Consider the following 14,184-nt stretch of genomic DNA (forward strand, 5'->3'; position numbering starts at 1 on the left):
AGTGACTACATTGCGACTTGATCGACAGCATTCGATCAGCACTAAGAAGGACTGGACACGCATGACATTGATCACCACGCAGTGATCAATCAATTGTGAATGAAAAGGTAATATGGGAGCACAGCTTAGTGATAATGACGAGTAATTAATAACTATAAGGATTTACGTAGGAGATTATAATCATAGTATGATGAATGATAGGACATACTACTTCTGTTTACGTATTTCAAGCTTTAATAGTTGAGTTATGTATTCGCACTATTTTTTTTATTTTTACTGTGTGTATTTTTGGAATATCATCCTGGAAAAGTAAAGTAACCAGAATTGAACAATTATATTGACTTTCTTATGCTATCTGACAATCAGATAGGATATTAGTCAGAGATATGTTTCAGGAGAGCTTGCTTTTCGTAGACAATGTCATCAACTCCCTAGAAGCAAGTAAACATATAAATGAACATTGATGCCAACTAAAATGTATGATTTTAGGGTCTCATTTGAAATATTTTCTCTAAATTCCATGGTAATAAAGAGAACTGATTTTGTTAGTGTAGGCAACTCTCAGGATTAATTATAGTAAAGATTCTGGAAAGCGTCTTATTCTCCTGAACATGGAGAATTGTCGAGAGGCTTAAGCAATTCACAGATTTAAGGCCAACCTCTGCTTATAACATGTATAGTCTCTTATTCTATCATATTATTTGCCTTCTTTCATAACCTTTTAGTTGAATGATAGTTATATTAGATGTTTGAGATTGTTTAGAAAGTTATTGAAGTATTTTTTGACTCTTGTCAAACAAAAATCCTTAAATTTTTTCAAGGTGAGAACACTTATCTTTATAAGCAAAGATGGATAGTGGCTAGCAGTGGAATCCAGGACGCGCGTTTCGTCCTATTTGGGACTCATCAGCTGTATGTACCTGCATCTCACTCTGGGACTCGAACCCAGTACCGTTCGCTTCAAACGCCATCGCGTTACCCACTCGGCCTACCTCATAGAGTTCTTATCATCAACTCTCATCATTTATAATGCAAAAAAGCTATGGGGTTAGGTATGAAGGGTAAAACTGGAGTTTTGAGAGTGATTTATGAATTAGGGTTGAGATTTTTCAACTCGAACTGACATCAACTTTGATGCACTGCTTCCTCTTTCTGTTACGAATTTGACGAACATTTTGTTGAGGTTAAAGGAAACATTAGATAAGTAGAATGTTAACTATCTTCAATAAACACTCTTGATCATGCCATTTAACTACATTGAGCACTTTAAAACAGATTATGTCTTAAGAGCAAGTATGTTTTGCAATTTAGCTAAAGCAGCATGTCAGTATTGACATATAAATTATGCAGCATTGGACTTAACGTCTTATGCAAAATACATAAGGTGTCATCTTAATTATGATTGGTTAACTCAAGGCCGTCAGTGTGCTATGGTTTTACCACTTTGTTAAGTCACATTGATAATATTTAATGATATAATAGAAAATTTTATGAACAAATTTGTGAGATCAGATGATTCGTCAGTGGTAGGTAACAACTAGCAGGAAAACCAGAACACTTATCTTCGATTATAAAACATTAAACATAACTCATCATGTTTTGAGATTAGGTGGTCGAGAGGAAACTCTGAACATAAGTTACGTGTTATTCAACACACGTTAGTAAGGTGTACCTATCATCTTGAGGGAACTACTGCTGAGTGACATGGGTTCGAATCCTACAGGAAGTACAAGTTACCTCAAGAGTATATGTACGCCTAACTGACAAGTGTCATCTAGGACGAAGTCAAGGTCCAGATTTATCTTCTGACCGCTTAACATCACAACACAGTTCATGCACTGTTGATTTTGTTACTCTAATGGTTAGATTACAACTTAATCGATAAAATTCAATTATTAACGCTACAGAACACGATTTTACCTCCTATTTGGTGATCATCTAGTGTTAGAAATCTATCCCATTTATTTATATTAATCAGTTGTAGTCGATTTGAAGGCAGTAAAATTTTAACGATATTTAGATTTCGGAATAACTTATATCATACTTTAAAAATTCAGGAGACAATCTTATTGATTGTGGTTAACATAATCCGCGTGACAAAACAAAGTCATGGTCTCACAGAATTTTGAATGGTGTCTCTGAAGATTATTCTTCAAAGTAAAACAGCCCCTCTAACTGGATTATTCGTCTCCATGATGGCTTTGAAGTTGATAAGGTGGTGAAACTATAATTTATGGACATAATATTGAGATTTAAAATAGAAATTCTTTGATTTCAACACGAAATTCATTCATCCCAATGGCTAGATACTATTTGGACATTGTAGCTGTTATCAGATCCTAATGAAAACATTTACTTTAATTTCTAACCTTAACATCTAGTTCTAAGATCTATTCCTAACTCCTCACATTAATTTTTGACCTTAATAGGTAAGGTATATTTTCTCAAGACTCTTTTATGATACCATTCTAAGGTTATCCATAAATTCTACTTTACATATTTGTTGAACAAACTAATATATTATTATTATTAGTTTTATATAGTTGAAATCACGAGTCAATTGAAGCTAGCCCACCATGGAAAACCTAAAAGCGATGGATGGCTGTTTCGTCCTATTGTGGGACTCCTCAGTAGTGCGTATCCGCGATTCCGCACTCACGACATTCCAACCCACGACCTATCAGTCTCGCGCGCGAGCGCTTAACCACTGGACCACTGAGCCGGCCAGCATCCAACAGTGTTAATGTCTAGCTTTAACCAATCCACGAAATTGAGCGACACATCCACCAATGTCTTCAGTGAGTTGATATCTCACAACAGACCTTGTTGAACTCCACTGGTTACTACTTCTCCCTAGAACTCCAGGAAATATCTCTTGAAATCAGTCACTAGTAAGCATATGATTATTAACAGAAGGGGTTTTGTGGCAATTTTAGGAATTTTATACAGTTGAGATCATGAGTCAATTGAAGCTAGATCACCATGGAAAACCCTGAAAGCACTGAATGATCATTTCGTCCTATTATGGGACTCCTTAGTAGTGAGCATCCACGATCCCGCCTCGTGAGATTCTAAACCAGGACCTTTCATTTATTACAAAATACATTGAAACATTTCAAAGAATCTCCTTTGAAACATATATCAATAAATAAATAAATAATCAATATCTTCTTTACTTACATCAACCATAGATAAATCTTCACCAATACTTAATGCATATTTAAATAAATCCCTTCTTGATATAATTCCATCTCTATTTTTATCAATTACTGTAAATTGTTCAAGATATTCCATAATTTTTTTGGATACAGTCAATTCATTCAATAAATAAATAAATAAACAAAGAAGAAGAAGAAGGGTGATGAAAACGAATAAAAGGTACTATTCAATTCAGTCTAATCATTATTGTCACAGTTACTATTACCTTTCTCTCATACATATACATATGTATATGTATGTATATATGATACAATAAATTAAACCTTTTTTATCACATTGTGTGTAGTTGATAAGTTGAGAAGAAGAAGAACAACAAAAAAAAAAGAGAGATGTAATTTATTGATTAATCAACCAGTGATTTGATAACACACAAATAAAAAACAGCACACATATTTGTCTTTTTTTTTGTAGATTTGTATGCATAGTAACATAGTTCAATATATACTCAAGTATAAATAATAAATAGATTTAAAATTGTGTTAGTATTGGTGCATAGTTTTGTGTATGTATGTATGTATGTATGTGTGTATGTGTTAGTAGATGTGTGTATGTGTTAGTAGATGTGAGTTTGGTTTTAGTGTTGAATGATATGGTGATTTGTTGAATAATAAATGAATAACTATGGGTCAGTAAGAGAATAATAATATTAATGTTGTTTCTTATAATATTAATGTTGTTTCTTATTTATCAGAAGGGGTTTTGTAGATATTATGATAGTTTTAATAGTTGAGTTCATGAATCATTTAAAGCTAGATCAGCATGGAAAACCTGGAAGCACTGGACGGCCTATTATCGTCCTATTGTGGGACTCCTCAGCGGTGCGCATTCACGATCCCACCTCGCAAGATTCGAATTCAGGACCTATCAGTCTCACGCGCAAGAGGTTAACCTCTAGACCACTGAGCCGGTTGGCATCCTACGGTGTTAATGTCTAACTTCAACCAATCCACGAAATTGAGAGACACATCCACCAATGTCTTCAGTGAGTTGCTATCTGACAACAGACCTGGTTGAACTCCACTGGTCACTGTTTCTTAATAGAAAGGAATGAACTCAATAAAGGGGAAAATATATTGGTAATTTCAAAGTTGTAATTTTGATTGAATAATAAAAACATTTTCGGAAATCATTAGTTGATTTGATTATTATGCTTATAATTATTGAAGAGAATTGAATTCATTTAATTGGATTAGAATAATGTTTACTGACTGAATATCATGGACTGACCTTAATTAGAGAATCGTTAAATACTAGGAAGCACTGAAGATATTTTTCAGTCTAGCATGGGATTCCCTTGAAGTTTTCACCTATGAACCCACCTTGAGTCAAACATGTTATAACGTGTGAGGGCGTATGTCCCCTGTTAATATATGAACGATAAGACCGCCAATCAGAGAGTAGCGAATTATCGATTGGGACAGTGACACACGAAAAACCGTACGAGCAGTCTAGAGTGCGTATCGGTCCTGCTATCTGCCTAGCCCAGCCAGTTAAGTCCAGAACACCAATAACAGTCTCTGCGATATGAATCATTATATTTCAAACATACTGGCTTTATATACCAAACAAACTGATCACAACGCACCATAAAATAAAAAATAACATTTGTGCAAGATTTAGTCAAATGTGGCTGTGAATAGGGGGAACAGTAATCAATAGACTAGGGATAACTCAAGAATGGTAAATCGTATAGTAGTCTATAGGTCAAAATAAAGCTCACAATGAAAGGAACATGAATATGAATAGTTTAGTTACTTAACAATTATACAATAAGAAATATATATATCATATTGGTCCATAAATAGTCCTCAAAGGTTACCATTCATAATTCACCACGAGATATAACAAAACACATGACCATCAAGGTTCGCGATAAACTCTTAGCCTTCAGACTATAAAGATGACATTCAAATGAAATCGCTTTCCAATAAATAGATTTGGGAATTAAAAATATTATTCTTAAAATATTCCATTAAGACAGTACGGCAAGAAGTTATCAGTCAAATAACAAATCACTAATCAATGGTCAACATATAGGACATGGAACAACCATTAGGGCGTCAATTATGACCGATGCATTGATAATTTGCGACAAGACTTCCCTCAAACTCCTTCCACTCTTGATAATAAATATGTTTACGAAGATAGGTATTTTGATCAGTGAAACGAGTTTTGCATCTTGCAGAATATAAAGATGATTTTTAACTGCTGTATTTAATAAAGCATGTTATTGTCAAATGACTTGAATAGGTAAAAGTGTATATGTGTGGTAGGGGGATTAGGAACGATGATAGGGTAATGACAGGTTGCATTTACTAAAAGAATAACTTAACTGAAGTGTACTTTACTGTATATATTCGGATATATGGGATAAAAGCACCCAAGATGTTAAATGTGTAAACGTCTATGAATGTATCAGTCTACATGTGTATATGCAGATGTTTATAGTTCGTTTAAAAGCATCGCTGATAAAAATAATAGAATGATAAGAATCTAGTGATACCCTCCAGCCAGCTTACGCTTTGTACTTCGTCAATCAGGTTTTCAGATATTTTTCATCCAGAATTAGCTTATTCTAGATAACAAATGAAAAGTCGAAAACACTGGGTAGCAAGCTATCTTGTCTTCTTTGTATGAATATTTTCAAAAGTTGATATACACGACCACTTCATGCAGACTTATTACTTACTTAGGCCTATTACTCCTCGTGGAAGCATAGGCAGCCGAACAGGATTCTCAATCCAACTCCGTCCTTGGCAATCCCTTCCAGTTGATATTCATCCTTTTGATTTCTGCTTCCAATTCTCAATAAAATGTGTCCTTTGATTTTCCTCCTTTCCTTTTTCCATGAGGATTCAAAGTTAGGGCTTACCTCCAGATGTATTTTGATGACTTCCGCAATATATGTCCTATCCAAACTTCAAGCAGAGCTCAGATACTGTTATTAAATACATGTAACTATATTTCTAATATAATTTAAAGATGAAAATGAAATTAGCAGTCAAAAACGATCTAATTAAATTAGGTAGATTTCTTTAAAATTCAGTTGCCAAGAAATTTGACATTTTACGAATATAAAACATAAGACAGGGGTTAATCAATATTTTGGGATTAAAGATTTTGTTCATATCAAAAGGGTTGGTTAAAAACACATCAAATGGTTGAAAAAATGATGCTCGTCCATAGTCGGATGCCATTCTGCTGATAGTTTGAAACGGAAGTACGTTTTCAGGTGAAAAGCAGTGAAGAGAAATATTCTTTGAAAATATTTCACTTCAGTGTGTTTATTTCCAGCTAGCGTGGATTCTATCAGTAATAAATATACGATTATTCAACATTAACAAAAGGTTTTCCGACTAAATCAGAAGAAGTTTAGAAGGTGCTTGTTATATCTTGTGGTCAAGTGGATGCACAGTTAATGTCTGAAGTGATAAGACCGCCAATCAGAGAGCAGCGAATTATCGATTGGAACAGTGACACACAAAAACCGTACGAGCAGTCTAGAGTGCTTATCGGTGCTGCTTCTGCTCAGCCCAGCCAGTTAAGTTCAAAACACCAATAACAGCCTCTGTGGTATGAATTATTGTATTTCAAACATACTGAGTTTATATTACCAAGCAGACTGACCACATTGTACCAATAAAATAGGAAATAATATTTGTACAAGATTTAGCCAAATGTGGCTGTGAATGTGGGAGGCAGCAATTAATAGACTATGGATAACTCAAGAATGGTGAATCGTATAATAATAGTCTATAGATCAAAATAAAGCTTATAATAAGGGGAACATGAGTATGAATAGTTTAGTTATTTAGCAATTATACGATGATAAATATATGCATAATACTGGTCCATAAATGGATGCCAAAGTTACCATTCACTATTGTTATCGGGACAAAACAATACTGTTTAAAATCAATATTCGCTGAACAATAATTTAAACCAGGGAGAAGTGAAGAACCACTTTATTTTAGTTAATAATTCAACAGGAAAAGTGTGCAACAAATAAAGCTCCGTTTAGTATCGAGCATATAAACTTTAGATTACGTTTCTGTCTTCCTCGTTGAACAGGTACTTCGCGGATGTATCAAGCCCATAACATTCAACTTTCTTTGTTCAGGGCAAATCAAATTTGATGGCTGCTTTCCTATCATTTCGACTGATTTTTCCACACTTTTTCATGACTCTAAAACATATTTTCACATTTAATCTACCAGTTATTATTTATGTATGTATTTCATTTAATCATATCCTTTCTTGTCTTGTATATTCTAACCCTAATATTATTTTGTCAATCTTATTCGAGGGCATATGAAACAACTATACGATACAACGAAGAAACTGGCAGGGAGATATAGCAAACCGGAGAGACCAGTCAAGGACAAAGAAGAAAAGACAATCAAACTGAGTCAAGAACAGAGGAAAAGATAGGCAGAATACTTTGAGGAACTAGTGAATAGACCAGTTCCATTGAATCCACCGAACATCGAAGCAGCACACACAGACCTATGGAACTCAAAACAACTGTCAACTAACTTAAAAGTGACAATCTTCAATACGAACGTCAAGACAGTCCTACTGTACTGAGCTGAAACGTGGAGAACTACTACATCCATCGTCAAAAAGGTACAAGTATTTATAAACAGTTGTCTCTGCAAAATACTCAACATTCATTGACCGGATACTATCAGCAACAGCGTTTTATGGGAGAGGACAAATCAGCTTCCAGCTGAAGAGAAAATTAGGAAAAGACGTTGGAAGTGGATCGGACATACATTGAGGAAATCACCAAACTGCATCACGAGGCAATCCCTAACTTGGAATGGTGAAGGGAAGCCGAAAAGAGGAAGACCAAAGAACACAATACGCCGGGAAATACAAGCCGATATGAAAAGGATGAATGTTAACAGTAAAGAACTGGAAAGGATTGCCGAGGATAGGTTTGGATGGAGAATGCTGGTGAGCGGCCTATGCTCCTCCACGAGGGGTAACAGGCGTAAGTAAGTAAGTAATCTTAGTCGAACTGAATATGAAATACTTCGTTATTAGATTAACCGAAAATCTGCGACTGAGAAATCAATATTCACTTAGATTTTAAGCTAAAAATACGTTGACTATATTACATAAGTGTTATATCATAACGAAGATTAAACTAGGGGTAACTTCTGGGAACTACTTATGGACTGTTATCATATATATATACTCTTTTTGTGTAACCGTTAAGTAACTAGATTATGTATATTTATATTCCTTTTATGAGCTTTTATTTGATCTCTTGACTGCTATCATGAGATTTACTATTCTTAAGTTATTCCCAATTTATTAGTTGGTCTCTCACACTCAGCCAATTTTCAGCTCTTTCATGGTAATGATGTGGTCTGGTTTACTTGTATTATAAACCAAGTATATCTGAAATATAGAATTTATATAGTGGAAGCTGATATTGATGTTCTGGACTCAATAGGCAGGGCTAGACGATAAGGATCAATAAGGATTCTAGGCTGCTCGTACCGGTCAATACGTCATTGGTTTGGCACGGTATTAAGATTGTATAAACCGTATTCTGATTGGCAATCTTATCATGTGATTATCAATCAAGTAAAAGTCATAACAACAAGACATCTTGGGAGGAATGTGATAAGTGTTCTATTTATTTATTTAAACACATAAACATTGGTACAAGAGGACACCAAATTTATATGCGCTACATAAATCATTCAATTTGTATGAGGGCTGGGATACTGCCCGAGCACCCAAACCGAAGCAATTGTTAATCTTATGTCAAATTACAAGCTAGCCAATCAGATTACAATAGAAAATCAAACTAAAAGTGAAGATTGATTGACAACATTTAGTGATGATAATGAGTTATATGATATGATGATAATCACAGATAAGTATACATATGAATGTTATTAAATATGGGATTTCTCACTAAGCTACAAATATATTTCAACACTTTTATGCGTTTAGATTTTAGGATGTGGGTAACGTTAACATATCTCCCTTATTTCCTAAATAAACTTTATTTATATGATGTTGTGTAGTTGTATTTCTTGGGCACACTTTGAGGAAATCACCCAATTGTGTCACAAGACAAGCCCTCACATGGAATCCTGAAGGTCAAATGGGAAGAGGAAAACCAAAGAACACATTACGCCGAGTAATAGAGACAAACATGAAAAGAATAAACAAAAAATGGATAGAACTAGAAAAGAAGGCCAAGGACAGAGTGGGTTGGAGAAGGCTGGTCGGCGGCCTATGCTCCGTTGGGAGTAACAGGCGTAAGTAAGTAAGTTGTATTTCTGTTAACAATCTTATAGAAAATGTTATTGATATGACGTGAGGTACCTTTACCAATCAAAATTCTTAAAAAATTTCTGAAAATTCCTATTGATATTCATTAAAAATACTGTCAATAAAGCGCGAAAAATTTGACCAACATGTTTCATTCTAAGTTATAACTGAGGGTTGGAAAATGGGTAAGCGAAAACGGCTATTTCCTACTTAAGTTGTTTTGAAGAAGATTCGCTTTGAAGTTTGGAAGAATTTTATATCTGATGGTAGCATTAATCCCGTCAAGATTAAGGATACACCTTGCTTACGAGTGCCAAATAGCACGAAACCTAGGTCCATGGTTTCCCGATGACTACCTGTAACTACCATTTCATCTCAACACAGTGAATGTGATGTCGAGTTAACTAGACTAGTGGCCACATTGCAACTTGGTCGATGGAATTCGATCTGCACTGAGGAGGACCTGATATATTACCCAGTGATCAATCAGTTGTAGATGTCTCTCCATCTTTTCGAATGATTCTTGTTCAAAGTTGATTTTGTGAGTTATTGCTCATGTAGTTGAGAAGTTGATATATTTGGAATGGTTTCCAACATAATTGTTTCCAGTTTTCCTGTGTTGGTTCTTGTGCTCAACATATTCAAACATAACAGATTATCGTTCAACTCCTTTCCCATAGTCAAACACATTTCTGACCAAAATCTAGGTATCTTCCAACTCATCCCCTTTGATTATGACAAATGTGACATCTACATAATGAAACTGGGACTCCCAGATTGTGCATTGCTGCTTCTGCAATAAGTACTGATACTTGCTCTTTGCGTCTGTCCGTTGACCTTACTGTTGAATTGAAAATATGTTCTTAAAGACATATCAGTGAGTTTTAGTAGATTTCGACGTTTTGTATACTTTGAAACATTTATGTCAGTAGTGTGGAGAAGCGATAAAGTATCCTATGCCAAGTTTGGTTCGATTGAAACCAACAAGCTTGTAACGTCGAACGATATTCTCACTTGATCAACATTGATTTGAATCTTTTCGATCAGCCTACACTTCCATGCTGTTTCTTCATATCCCTGAATATGTGATTAATGAATTCTATAGTAGTTTGCTTGCGTTTCTCCAAAGGGCGAAACAAGCGGAAAAAGATATACGAACCCCTGTGGTAGTGGCATTTGTGTATATGCGGTTGACAGGTATAATTAGTTAAAATAAATCAGAAAACATTATTGGGAATAAATGCATGTTTGAAGAATTTATGAGCAGGCTACCATATCAATGAGCAGTGATCGGGTGGCTCTTAAAAATGTGTATTGTACAAATGTAGCATTTTCGCTAGATGAAAATCTTTTCAATTAGGAGAAAAATCGGATAACATCAGTACTATTCAGGTTACATTTAATCATTTGCGGTATACTAGTTGTTAGTATGCTATTTGCTTCCAATCAAAAGTGTCAAAATTTTCCAAGATCGGTATGTCGATCAGATGATGACAAACTGTAGTAATTATTTGTTTATTCAAATTTCCAACTATTCTTTGATGAGGAAAGATTGCTTATGGCAAAAATTTTCCAGTCACCATGATTCTTGGTTGTAAAATTTATAGCTAATAGTTATTTAGCACATAATTCGTGTGATATAGTTAAATACCTTATTTGAAACTTGGATTCTGGTCCTTAATAATAACAACGAAGGAATTTAAACCCTTACATATAACTGCATGCCTGTTATACAAACCAAAGGCTATCTGAACTCGATAGATTTGTGTATAACCCGTAAGCGTTTGAAGCGAAAAGTATTCGATCCGAGTTTCAGTGTGTGGACTAATACCGGGAAGTTGAATTAAAGTCTAGCTGACGAGTCCTCAGTTTGACGAAACACTCACCTTTGATTCGCCTGCTAGCCACAAGTCAAATATAGTTATGAGTAAAGGCAATATTAAAGCGTTCCGCTCGGGATGCATAAAGACGAATAAAGACCGGTCAAATACAGTCCTTATTGTCAACGGGAAAATTTAAATTCTTACATGTAACTAAGGTAAACTGTCAAAATACAACTAACATTAAATCAATTCACACTACTGAGATCAACAACACTAGTAGTATTGTTGAAAGCAGCTGACAGACGTCTTATTATTAGTTATAAACTGGAATGTAATCAATAAACCCGCATAGATTTCTTTGTTAGGAATAAGCGGCAAACAACATATGAAGATTCAGTTTACACTGATTAGTAGCCGGATTTTGACCAAACTAATCAGAGTAGTAAGCAACAATTTAATTATTAAACACAATTTATTGAGGTTGTTTAAATAACCTCATCTGAATACTAACAGTTGATATAAATCTGATTTTAGATTAATATCATGAATAGATCAATGTTAGACCACCATTGAAAACTTGGAAGCACTGGACGGCTAGAGGTTAAGCGTTAGCATGCGAGCCAGAAGGTCGTGCGTTCGAGTCCAGAATGCGGGATCGTGGATGTGCGCTGCTGAGGTGTCCCATATTTGGATAAAAAGACTGTCCAGTGTTTCCAGGTTTACACTGGTGGTCTAACACTGATCTATTCATGATATCAATTTAAACTGAACAACCTCCACAGCCCTATACTAATATATTTGATTAATAGGTAATGTATATCGGCTAGACTAACGTAGATTGAACAGATTTCAATTACGTTAATTCATAATAATTCCTTTTAAATGTAGTTAGTAGGAAACACAGTTTCTTTGGGATATTGTCTACAAAATGAAAGCAATCCATTAACCTCCTAATAACTTAAAAATTATAGAATTTACAACGAGGTGAATCACTCTATCATAGTGACATAATACAGCTTCATGAAAACGGTTTCAAATACAACTCACAGATAAGAGAAGAAACACTTGTAATCTCAACTAGAACTGATAAATAACATCCTGTCTGAGCTTATTGGAAGAGGCTTATATACATCAACTCTAAATATTATTTACGATGATAATAACAAATTCAGAAGTAAAAAGGTCTAAGTTTACGTGAATGGAGATTCGAACATATATATATATATATATATATATATATATATACCAAAAAAACCAGGTTATTTAGTTGTTACACGTTAGTTTTTTTCTTTAAAGGATAACCTCGATGACATTCTCCTAGTTCATTTTTCCGCAATAACATTCACTGTTCATTAACTGGTTGTCATTGCTTTTAGTTTGGCAACTTTGCTGTAACCCAACGTTATTGAACACTACTAAAAAAATTTTTCATAATCACATTTGACTTTTGTCCGGTATATGAAACTATCCTAGAAATTTCGTCTTCTCTTTGAGAGCGTGGATTATTAATGTTGAAGTGTTGTTGCAGTTCATTAAAGTTACTGTTCGTTGAGTTGTATTACAAGTCTCAATCATTCATAAATAAAATTCACCGTAGGCTAACAGGAAATCTTAATCTATATAATGAGAGGTCAAACATAGTGAAAAGCTTTAGACAAAAAATGGAAGAGTATACATATAAATATATTTACTGAACAAATAATCAAACAAATGAGTATAGTAGCCTTGTGTGAATGTGAGCAGATAGATAGGTAGATAGATCATTATCAATGCGAGAATACATAAATGCATATGATATAAACAAATATAATGGAGTTAATAAGCTGCTATCAAAATTAAGTGTAAAATCAAATAATCTCAATACAACAACCGTAAAATACGATTGAGAAACCAAAATATTACGTAAGAATGGGGGTGATTTTTGAAATATAACCAATTTACTTATTGCACAGAAAAAAAACAAATTGGTATTTCAAATATGAATAACAAAAACATTGTTGTGGTTTTCAGCCAATAGCAAAAAAGTATGTGTTGGTAGGTAGAAACAAAGACGGAGAGAGAGAGAGTGAGGGAGGGAGAAAGTCAGAACAATAAGCATGCACGATTATCCAAATACACAAGAGCTGGTGTAAAAAAAAAAGAGAAAGAAAATCGTCTTTTTCCAAAAGTTATCATTACGTCTTATATAAAAAAAAGCAACAACAGACCTCCGAAGGGGAAGAATTGACAAACGAAAATAATAAACAATTATTCCTCTCCAAGTGTGTTTATTGTAAAAAAAAAAAACATTAATTATATAAAAGAAAGTTAAATGCGTGAAATAAACCAAATAAATTGACGAGTTACACTGATTGTACACAACAACAACAACATCAAACGTATACACCTACATCCAAGATAGCTCTTCTACTCATACACACAAACATATGATGGATAGGAGAGATAACACAGAGAGCGGAACAGTAAATAAGTAAGTAATAATAATAATAGTGACCGAGTAAAGTTGTTAATTTCCCCCCCCTCTCTCTCTCTCTTCACAAAATAATCAACCGAATGAACAGAAGACGAGAATTGAGTAGAAAAAAAAACACGCAATAGTAGAACAAGCAAGACCGGGCCAAAAACATGATTGAAATAATTAAAAAAAAGTAAGATAAGACAAAAGTGAATTGTAAACAAACTACTTTGATTTAATAAATAAATATTGTTTTTTTCTGCCTTTCATAGTGATACAGAATGTATGCTTTATCAAATGAAGTTCAATATAAGGAATTGAAAAGTAAATAAATAGTAATGATAATAACAATATATGTTTTGTTTCTGTTTTTGTTTGTTTATTGTTTCG

General features: G+C 34.1%; 1 protein-coding gene across 1 annotated transcript; it reads right to left on the minus strand.

The window, feature by feature from the left end:
- Nucleotides 1-374: 374 nt before the first annotated feature.
- Nucleotides 375-3,294, minus strand: Smp_133640 (hypothetical protein; the record flags this gene model as incomplete). The annotated part of the gene is made up of 2 exons (XM_018796333.1): nt 375-431; nt 3,181-3,294. 2 exons carry the CDS (start codon nt 3,292-3,294, stop codon nt 375-377), a joined length of 171 nt encoding a protein of 56 aa, XP_018650556.1.
- Nucleotides 3,295-14,184: the final 10,890 nt, after the last annotated feature.

This window comes from Schistosoma mansoni, chromosome 2, assembly GCF_000237925.1.
Source record: "Schistosoma mansoni strain Puerto Rico chromosome 2, complete genome".
NCBI classification, from domain to species: domain Eukaryota; kingdom Metazoa; phylum Platyhelminthes; class Trematoda; order Strigeidida; family Schistosomatidae; genus Schistosoma; species Schistosoma mansoni.